The sequence below is a fragment of the Athene cunicularia genome, assembly GCF_003259725.1.
Source record: "Athene cunicularia isolate RWA chromosome 5 unlocalized genomic scaffold, athCun1 chr5_part2, whole genome shotgun sequence".
Taxonomy (NCBI): domain Eukaryota; kingdom Metazoa; phylum Chordata; class Aves; order Strigiformes; family Strigidae; genus Athene; species Athene cunicularia.
The window spans coordinates 1,629,353-1,640,390 of record NW_020799102.1 but is presented as its reverse complement, the minus strand read 5'-3'; the positions used below and the strand labels follow the sequence as shown (position 1 = coordinate 1,640,390).

Here is an 11,038-nt window from a genome sequence, read left to right as displayed (position 1 = left end):
ACACAACAGCTTTAGTTCCAGGGTCCCTTCTGCAAAGCAGAAGCGGGAAGGGTTCCTAGAAATGAAAATAAGTGCCCTAGGGATGTGTTTACAGAGGGTCTCACACTGAGTTTTCCCCAGCCCGTGCTGCTGTGCAGCCCTGAGGCTGGAGAGCGTGCAAGGATCGGGACTTGGCCCAACCACCTGGCACCCTGAAGATGTGGAAGGAAAACCCCTGAAGAGGAGCTGCAGAAGCTTTTGTGCTGATCTGTTTTAAGACAAGTCAGTGGCTAAACCTTTCAATGTTCGGATTATAAGTGAGAATTAAGCAGTTCATATTTTTATCTGCATGCTTTCTAGATTATCCAACCTGCACCAGCCAAGAGGCACAACCCAACAAAATATCATTCATCACCTACTTTCATGAACCACAGTGTTTCCAACAGCAAATTTCTTAAAATTTATCTGTGTCTTAACACCAGGCAGACATGAAAGTAACTCAGTTGTCTCCAGCTGTAATCCCTTCATGCTGCCCTCCCTCTCTACCAGCTGCAGAAGGAGAGCTGTTACTGAACTGTCCAGGTCATCCCTGACTCAGGAGTGAGATCCAGCTTCTCCACGGGGAGGCTGGGGTGTGCTCAGCAAACAGCTGCGATGGCCTTGGCAGGACCTGGCGGCTTCATGAGCCGACAGTGCTGCAGGGGAGGGGAATGAGCAGAGAAGCTCTCAGGTGGACGTGGAGGCCTCGCGTGTGACCCAAGAGATCTGTACCTACATCCTCACTAACTCAAGACCTATTCATGATGGACAGACTAAACCCAAGGCTACAGGAACGCCAGAGGATCACGAAGTGCTGCTCATGACTTATAGCCTGCCAAGCGTTTCCCTTGGCTGTCATCATCCTGTCCCCTCATCCCGGGGGCAGCAGAGCCAGCCTGCCCCAGTCAGATGCTCCCCAGGGAACGCAGCGCTGGCCTGGAGCAGCAGAGAAGTGAGCAGGTAACCCCTGCTGTCCTTGCAGGGGGCTGTGCTGCGCCAGAGGAAAGGCCGTATGAGAAAGCAGATGCTAAATCCTATTGTTTTCACATTGTCCCCTTCTCACAGTCCCCAGTTTGTCACCTCTGTGCACTTGGGGCAGTGGACAGCTTTCCCTGAGCTGGCATGCTACGGGACATGCTCCAAAGTACATGGGGTCTCCCCAATAGAGTTTGGACCCAGACTTTACCTTTTGATTGTTCAGGGATTAAATATTAGTATTAATTAAAATGGATTCTAGTGACCTGATTGCTGACAATATTGCCAGCAGTAGGAAAACTAAAGCAAACACTTTTAGACAAATCCCCAAATGGCATTAAGTAGCTTACAATGAAAATCCAGATTAGCGGTCCTTGCCAAGGGATACATATTTCCAAACACTGTTTCCTGTCTCCAGGGCCATGATGGGTCTTTTCAGGGACTCTAGAAGCTTATCTTCATGCAAATACATCTTTCAGGGGGAGCTTTCTTCTTTTTGGGAGGTAATGGGGAATAGGACGTGTGACTTTTTGCAGTCTCCCCTTTTGAGAACACTGAGCCCCTCAGTAACAGCAGCACTGAGCAGAATGATCCACTGAATCCCAGACTGGTTGAGCTGGGAAGGGGCCTCTGGGGGCTGGCAGGTCCAACAGGACTATCACCAGCAGCCTCTGAGTATCTCCAGGAATGGAGCTCCAGAATCTCTGAGCACCCTGTGCCAGTGGGGAAAAGGGGTTTCCTGATGCTGAGGGACCCTCCTGTGTGTCAGCCTCTGCCCACTGCCACTGGGCACCACGGCTCCGTTGTCTTTGCACCCGCCCTGCAGGTATTGAGCTACGCTGTGAAAGATCCCCCTGGAGACTTCTCCCAGGATGGAGATTAGACCCAGCTACTGGATTAGACCTTTACTTTTGGATTAGATCTTTGCTTCCTCGTGCTCTCTCAGTAAAACCACCCAAATTACCTTGTCTTTCCTAGCAGGCACAGGACCAGGCTGTGGTTTTGCCAGTGCTTCCGTCACCTCTCTCCTCTCAATCCAACAAGTGCAGATGTGCTCAACTGTCGCTCTGGGACCTTACAACCCAGTTTCCAAAGAGAGCAGCCACCGGTCATAAAGATGCGAACATGTTTCTGACATGCTCCAGCCCCTGTTCACAGGCACGACTGTGTCACGACACAGATTCTGTCGCACACAGTGTAGAGACACGGGGAATCGTATCACGTCCAGCCGGAAGGACCCGATTCACCCACAAGCAGCTCGGACCTGTGACCCAGCTCCAGCTGCAGCCTGACAGCAGTAACCCAGCTCTTCCTGTACTTTCACCCCTTCTCCCAAAGCTGCACTGAGGATCTTGAGCTTTTTCTCAGACTAAACAACATTTGCCACCAAAAATTTAGAATGTTCTAGACTGTACACAACAAGGCCATCTCTTTTTGCCATGCCAACAATGCATTTTCAGCTCCACATTTACAAAGGTACTCTATTTTTCAGGCACCATATTTCAAAGTAATTTTGGCTTCTCATTAAAATAAAGTAAAATAAAAACCTGTCTTTGTTCACTAATCTTATTAAAATGTAGGATTTGGTAATTTGTTTTGCAGTCATCCTAAGTTATGCACAATGAAAACAGGAATCATTCTCGAGGTAAAAATGATGGATTTTTACAAAGTGAGGGCTGAGCGCTCTCTTTTCTTGGACCATTTGTCACACAAGAGAGCGTTGTGCGTAACCCAAGGAAGGAGACTCCAAAAGCTCTCTGGGCAGCCTGTGCCCAGAGAATTGCTCATGCTCGGAATAAGAACGGGTTCAACTCGCAAAAGCCAGGTGGTTTGTGTGCAGCACCGCCACCCCACCACCCTGATGTGTCCCTGCAACCAGAATGGGGGTATTTAGTGCCATAGTTCCAGCACAGAGATAATAACAGGATGCGTTCGCCATGAAAGGATGTACTCCCCTCCCATTCATCACAGACCTCATTAAGCTGCTTGTCACTGAGGCAAATCTGAAATTCATGCTCTTTTAAACCAGAATTATATACATTATTTGTTTAAAACCAGAAGAACATGAAAAAAATACCTCCTTTTCAAGGGCACCCTTGTTCACTCCCAGTGGGATCTGCTCCAGGGCTGCAAAAATTGGGAGAAGCTCCTGCCAGGCCAGCTGGTGGTGAAACCTCCCCACAGCTCTTCAAACTGAATGCCTTAAACTTGCAGCTTAGAAACTGAAGGGCCACAGCCCGAAGCACAGGCTGAGCCCGGGTCCTGTTTCAGGTGGCCGAACCTCCTGAGCACGGCGCTGGCTGTCCCAGCAGCGATGCTGCAAGGGAGCAAAGCCAAAGGTACAAGCCCTGACAGAAGCCTTCCGAGACCATGTTTATTATTTCGTCAAACACTTCTTTCTTTTAAAGCATAATGATTAAGCATGAAGACTGAAGCCAAGTGGCCGATAAGATCCCTCAGTCCTGCCCTACGCAGCCTGACGGCCACTGTCAGGCTCTGCTTGCTCCTGGCTAAACAGGATTCATTTCCTAAACGAAAAGGAAAATAAAACCCCTTTCCCCTTCTCTGGAATTCTCTGCCAAGAAATTCCACACAACACATAAAAACATCCCAAGGACGGTGTGGTGTCCGCTCGTGCTGCAGAGGAACGTGTTGGCATATTATCCAGAGCATACAGCCCACCCCAAAGGGCACTTTGCTCACACCTGTCTCTGAACACCGTCAAAAATCTGTGAAGGAGCTTTTCTGCACCCTAGAAATTTCTGACAGGCACATAGACATGTTGGAGCACAAAACAGAGCAGCCTCTGGTCTTCCAATTTAAATTAGAAAAATAACTCCAAGGAAATAGACCCGGCCCTGAGGGGAAGAGCACCAGAGGAGCCTCTGCAAACCCCCCTGAGCTGCGCGTCCCCACAAGGACAGCCAGGGAGTCCCCAGCATGTCACACCTGAAGTCCAGGTAGCAGCAGCCGATCACGCCCGTCCAAAGCATGGGACCATTCCCTAAATTTAACACACCCTGGAGGTAGCGGTCTTCTGCCAGCTCCCGGGCTGCCACCCTTCCTTACAGCACTCTGACACCCGTGGGGTACCCACCTCTGCTTGTCAGGGAGCCCCCGGGAAACAGCCGCCCACCCAACCTCGGGAGAGGGAAAAGCCCCTGGAGAATGACCCTCAAGACTGTGTTAATGCTCTCTAGGCAGCCTTACAACTTGAAATCCTCTACTGCCAAGCTGCCCCCCAAATGGCACAAAAATCTAAAGAGAACATTTTCAGGAAGGAATTTTATACTGTAATTTCAGATTTCAGTACTGTAGTCACCTAGACAATCAACTTCACATCATAAAAAACCTAAAATAATATATTTTTACAGTCCTATATGAAGGTCAACAGGTATTCACAGTTTATATAGTTCTTCACACCCATCTAAAAATAAACTATATCCATCAACAATCCCCTGAGGCCCTGGACACCCCTCCACAACCACTGAACATTTTAAGAGGGAAGTGGGGGACCTGTTATCTTTCAAGTGCCCCCACTATATCACGTTTTACTCGAGTGCCAATGGACTTTGAAACCCTCTGCTAAAAACAAAGCATAATGACAAAGTAACAACCTGAGATATAAAGTTCCTCAAGACTACGCAGACAAATCCACAGGGAGATCTTGGCAGAGCTGTTCAGCGCGGATGCTGAGAAGGATCATTTGTACAGCAGAGCAGACACATTTAGTTCAAATGCTGTTGGTTGCACATGGAATATGGAAGATCTCAGAGGTAAAGTATACTTTCTGATGCTTGTGGGGGGAAAGGAGATAGGGGAAAATTTGTACTCTTTGCAATAGCATGGTCATATCGTTTTACATAGCTTGCACGCATGGTGGCTGAATCATTCAAAAAAAGCTTCCCCCCCATTTTATTTGCTGCAATACACTATTTTTTCAGCTGAAGATGTGGCCCTGTAAAATCTACTGCCTCCTCCTTGCTCACAGCAGGGATATGCTGAGTGTGCAGCATTTCTTACTACCCGAGAGCCATCAGATGACATCCTGACCCCAGGAGGGTTGATCGTCACACATGTTACTCATGCAGAGCTCTTCCTTTTGCAGAAAGCATCTCCCAACATTTCCAGGGGAGGCTCTTTCCTAGAGGAGGAGTCAGAAGGGAGGACACCCCATATCTACAGGAAGACCCTTCCTTTCTCCTGTCTCATTTTGTTCCAAGATGTGCACTGCCATTACTGCTTCCCTTCTGCCAGGGTAATTTCAGATTTCAGTAGGTAATTTCAGCAGAACTTGGCACCACAAAGTCAGTAATAGCCCGTGCATCCTACTGGGAACATCCATGGATCTGAGCTTTGCTCTCCCAAGCTCTCCACCTCAACCCCCTCTGGGCTGTAGCGGGGCCCACACGTGTGCCAGGAGCTCTGCCAGCCCCGGGAAGCCCAGGGCAGGATGAAGAGCAGCTGGACCTTCCCCACATGGGTGGGAAGTTGAAGGAGGCCCCCAGCCCTTCCTGGCTGCCAGCTACCAGAGCTGGCTCTGCAACTCAAGAATCAGCCAGCTGTGCTGAACGCCGCTTCAGCTGCCCAACAGCCTGTTCATTTTGACCTTAAAAACATGTTTCACTTCAAGTTCAGGAGTGACACTGTGATATTATTCCAAAGCTTATCAACATATCTGCTTCAGCTGCCAGTTCGGAGTTTACGGAGGCAATTTCTCCTTGTCTCAACAGTGTGCATTTGGCTGAAAAGCTGTATAGGAGAAGCTATTAAAAATGTTCTTCCTTAATGCGTGCTTATTTTCATCCATGCATCAGCCTGTGCTTTTATATATATATACATATATATTTCCAGGTCACAGATCATGATGTTTATAAAGACATGTCAATCCCTGCAGAATTGGAATTAGAGAAGAGAAGCAGGGAAAACAATAGAGGATAATTATGCAAGAAAAGTGGCAGCAGTTCGGCATGAAATCACTTCAGAAGCCTGGAATAAATGAGCTTGAATGTGCCTTGGACGAAACGGCTCGATAGCGTTTATCGGCGGCTGGTTCTGCCGTTCTGCACCCGACGGGACGGAGCAATCTCAGTCCTGGTGCTGAGCCCCCACCCCTGCACCCCACGGGCAATGTCAGCGTGAACCCTTCCCGGCAGAGCGCCACGCTCGTGTGGCAGCCGGCCACGAAAGCAGAGGTCACCCACATTTCTCATCTGTCCACTTGACAAACAAGCATGACCTGGGTCCAGTTCTAGTGCAGCTGTGTGACCTGCCGGGCCCATTCCTGCGCCGCGTTGCGTAATTCCCCACGGATATATCCCAGCCCTCCTACGCCCAGCTGCAGCCAACGCTCACGGGCCCTCCCAGCTCCACACGCACAGACAGAAAGTGGCGCTTGGCGATGAAGCTAACTGCTGCTCTGCTCATCACCATGGTGCTCTGCAGCTCCCTTGGTAAGTTTTGCCAATTAAACAAAATATTTTCTTTTTTAAATAACTGTGAACTCATTAAACTTCTGCACAGAGTATCTGAACTACCCAGAGTACCATGAAAACACCTGGTGGAAACTACTCTAGGAGGCAACCCAAAGGTATCTTGATGCCTTGTTTAAAATTTGCAGCGAGCGTGCTGCAGCCCTGCTGGCAAGAACGATGCCCCCTTGATTCCCACCAAAGACTTGTGGTGACAACAGGGAAATTTAGGTACCTGGCTTCCAAGAAAATACTAATCACAGCAGCTCATGTAAGGTCCCTGAGATTTTTTTCACTTGGGCACTCACAGCAGGTCTCATCCAAGTAGATTTGGTCTCTGCAGTGTGATGGCCACCGCTCAAGTCTCACCCTGACTCTGCTTCAAAGTGATGGGTCAGGCCAATCGGTGGCAACACACCCCCTCATGGCACAGGCACCTGCCCTGGACTAGAGGATCTGTCCTGCTGCTCCCAGGGGCGAGAGCAGATGTGGAGATTCAACCTTCAGCAAAACGAAACCAACATTACTCTGTTAGTTAATGATGGATTACTACGACCATCACCTAACAGCACCTCTAGGCTTGGCTCCTTGAGCCCACAAAGGTGCCTAATCTGAGGCAACACTGCTGCCAAAGCGTCAGAAAACAGAAAATAAATATGGGGAAAGAAGTACACTTGGAAGGTGAAAATGCATATGAAAACAGAGGCAATGTAATTCAGCACTCGCCGCCTGGGTAATTCCTCTGAGGTCATTAACCAAGATACAGTTCTGTGCAATTAGAGTAAGAGAAGCAGCAGGGTGATCAGGAATATGCTGTACACTGATAAGACAGTCTAAGTGATGAATACATTAATATATTCAGAGAAGGGAGTTGAATCGGTTTTTGATATCTGTTTAGAGGATGGGGAATAACATAAGGTAGCAAAGATGCATGGAAAAGATTTTAAAAATCCCACAAAGCTTGAAAAGAAGCGGGGAGAGGGGCTGAGGACCAGGCAAGCTGAAGGTTATCCATGAATGGGGGGATTCCACCAAGGGACCTGTGCAACAGAGCAGATCCTGCAACCCATTGCTCTGAAAGCTTTAAAAAAAAGCCTGCAAAGCTGAGAACACGCTCAGCAAAATCCTAGTGTGCTGTGTATGTCATTCCTGGGATGGAGGGGAATAAAGGGTGAAAGGTTTGTTCACTGGGCTCCACTCTGTCCCTCACACTGCAGGAGCTGGCTCTGCCCATGACGTTGTCCCCAGTTTTCTTCTGACACTGCTCGAAGGCTCCGCGGAACAGGTCTACGCTGGGCTGATTTCGCAGTACAACGTTGACGCTGTGACCGGAGCCGCTTTGGCAGCGTTAAAGGAATGTATTGATGAGCTTTCTCCTGAGTACGTAAAGGCCCTCGTCGATCTGCTGGTAACTCACTCTTTTTATTATTATTATTATCATAACTGTCTATAACTGTGGAGGCTTGTACCAGCTTCTGGACCAAGAGCACCCAAATACTTTAGCTTAAGCACCCCTTTGGCCTCAGGTTTGGTTGCATACCAGCACAAAGCTTCTAAATGCTCTGAGAGATTATTACACAAAAGCTGGTCTCTACAACCAGTTTTCTTGCTGGCTAGAATTTATGGCGATGTTACCTCCCCTCGCGGAAGCAGTGCCTGCTCCATGCAGGTGTGTTTTTAGGAACGGATCCAAGATCAGACTCGGGGTACGTGACACACTGCCAGCGTTCGCACCTGGCGAGCACCTGCAGGTGAGCGACTCGGCCTCTGCCCTCAGCGAGTTCTGCCAGAGGTCACCTCTTTGGTGCTTAGGTCAAGTACCACAGCTAAGCCTGGCTTTTTGCTGTTTTGGCATGCTACACTGACTGCTCTTTCTGTTACAGAAAGTTGTTCGGACAGAGGCTTAAACTGGTGAAATATTTGACCCAGCTGCTGACAACACTTCCCCATGACTTCCAGCTTCTCATATCCAAAGCCTCTGGGAAAACAACAAACATGAAAAATGGAGAAAATCAGGATGCTGGTAGCTGCTTTTCTAAATTCAGTGTGCTGAGTGCTACACCCTGTCACCTTCCAGTCTCTTTTAGATCTTATTTCTTTAGAGATAACATCTAAGTTCTAAATAAAATTCAGCTGATGTTTTGAAATTATTTCTGCCCTCTGTTTTTAATAAATAAAGGGTTTTTTTCCTCCTTGCTGTTGTTAGGACTAGATGTTGTTTGTTTTGATAAGGTCTGAACAACAGCATTACTATATACACTGACTCACCCCCAACACAACACAGACAAACATACACAGGGGTCAGCAACTGAACCCTGAATGACCCAAGGAATGAGCCTTCAACCAAAGCAATTGACCATTTTGAAAAAAATGCAGTTCTGAGAGCAAGGGATCCAAAGCTCGCTGAGCTGAAGAGAGCTTGCTCTGGACCACGCTCACGGTCCTGTGAGCACCCCCAGGAGCCAGAGTGACCTGGAGGAGAAGGTGCATTTCAGTGTCTGCACTGACCACGGTAAAAACCCGAGAACAAGCTGGATGCCCCGTGACTGCCAGGGGAAAAGTGGGCAGACGGCACAACTGTCCCACAGCTCGCCTCAGAGCTCTCGACTGCTCCTCTGTGGAGGGGACCCAGAGACCAGAAGGGACAGTGTCCCCCCTAGCGCCCAGCGAAGCAGCTCCACATACATCTTGCCCGGTGCTTCCCCACCACCTCTCTTCAGGGTCACCTTACTAGTTACACCGAGCCCACATGAACCCACAAATCCAGTGAGGAGCGAGGGAAGGATCGTGTCCTTTTTCTGCAACAAACTGCTGCCAGTACAGAACTAGACAGCAGACAAACAAAACGTCAGGAAAAGTGGCAAAGCTGATGATGAGAGTGCACAGTGCCGCCATCTCTTCAGCCCTGACAAATTATGGGCTTCTCCAAGTTCCTTTGGCCTCCCACACCACTTCTGTCTTCAAATCGGTTTTAGACACAAAACCTTGTCAGCCTCCCAAAACATTTTGGCCTCCCACAGTGCTACAGCCTCTGTAACTCGTCAGCCTCATCAGCCTCCTTACACCTCGTCATCCTTCCACACCATTTCAAGACTCCTTACACCTCTTCAGCCTCCTCAACTTCTTTTTCTTCTCACCACACCTTTTTGGCCTCCACACCTTGTTGGTCTCTCACTCTTTTTGTTGTCCCACACCTCTTTTGTCCTCCCATACCCTGTCGTCCTCGATGCCTCTTCAGCCTCCATGTGTTGTCGGCTTCCCACAATGTCTTGATAATTGTGATGGCTCCATGCTGCCCTTCGTATCAGAAGGCACAATAAACACTCGCCATTAACAACCAAGCTTTTCTGGCCAACTTCTTGTCAGGTTCTATCAGACGATGACAGTTTTTACCTTGTCAGGGAGCTAACAAAGACCTTGTTTAGAAGTGTGAGCTCCGCCACTCCCTCCTTGCTAACCTGCAATCTGCAGTTTCTCTGTAGGGACCTTTTTAAGCCTTTTACACACTTTATCAGGGCTATTTTAGTTAAAACTAGGTAATAAAATTGACTAAATAAGAAATTAAAAAACATAAATGCACTACACTGGGCAGATGTGAACTGCAATATATTGCAACAGGCTGAAAACAAACAAGCTCTCAACTGCTGTGGGGCTCCCGCTCCTCCACAGGACACCTCGTGTCCCACGTGACACAGGACTATCCTGACCCACGGACCAGGGTGAGGGTGCCCATGTCTATCCATGTATTAAATATTAGTGAAGCAAAGGTTCTTTCTTTTTCAGAAAAAAAGAACAAGTTCTAACATTTTCTTCTTGCACCGCAGACTGAATGCACAGTCTGTTAACCCAGGTTTCATTTGCTTTTGACCCTCCTTTGCAATAGCAGCTTTTAATAAACCTTCTCCCACTCTATTTTTGGTTTTCTCTGATCCTTTTACCTCCCCTAGAGCCAGATGTAAGTTTTGTTCAAATCCTCCCCATTAACCCGCAGGAGTTTTAACTGGAGGTCAGGGCCTGTGAGCCCCTCGGAAGCGGAGTTCCTGCTCTGGCTCACCTGGGGAGCTGCCTCCCCCCAGGGCTCTCCTGCCCTCCTCAGCCAGGGAGACTGAGCCCATGGAGGACGACCACCATGGATGGAACAGACTCAGCTAGGGGGAATTACTGCAATTAATTGCCTTTGATTTGGGTAGTGAAGAAATAAAACCACAACCCTCTGCCCACCCAGGGTGCCCTGCTGCTGCCCCCGCTTCTCCTCGGGGAGACCCCCCAACACCAAGCCCCCGAGCTGTCCCCTGGGGCCCAGGGCAGCCTGAGGATGTGGGTTTGGTCAACCCCCCCCATACAGCACGTTCCACACTTGCTAGTATATGACCCCCTTGTGGGGCCCAGCTGACACTCCACAGCCCGTGGGGGTGTGCAGGGAGGCAGCCCCCAGCTTGTGCAAGGCCCTGGGTGCTTGTGCAGGGGTTCCGTCGGGGGGCGAAGATGGGTGTTTGTGTGAGAGGCTGGGTCTGCCCCCTCCCCCCAGGGACACAGGCTGCCAAGGGACCCGGACACCTCAGTGACCCCCCTCC

The 11,038-nt window shown here is 49.2% G+C and overlaps 1 protein-coding gene across 1 annotated transcript; it reads left to right on the top strand.

The window, feature by feature from the left end:
- The first annotated feature begins 5,852 nt into the window (after nt 1-5,852).
- SCGB1C1 (secretoglobin family 1C member 1) lies at nt 5,853-8,626 on the top strand. Its single transcript, XM_026850455.1, has 3 exons — nt 5,853-6,446; nt 7,682-7,872; nt 8,348-8,626. The coding sequence occupies exons 1-3, from the start codon at nt 6,395-6,397 to the stop codon at nt 8,369-8,371; spliced, it is 267 nt and encodes an 88-aa protein (XP_026706256.1). The 5' UTR covers nt 5,853-6,394; the 3' UTR covers nt 8,372-8,626.
- The last annotated feature ends 2,412 nt before the right edge of the window (nt 8,627-11,038 follow it).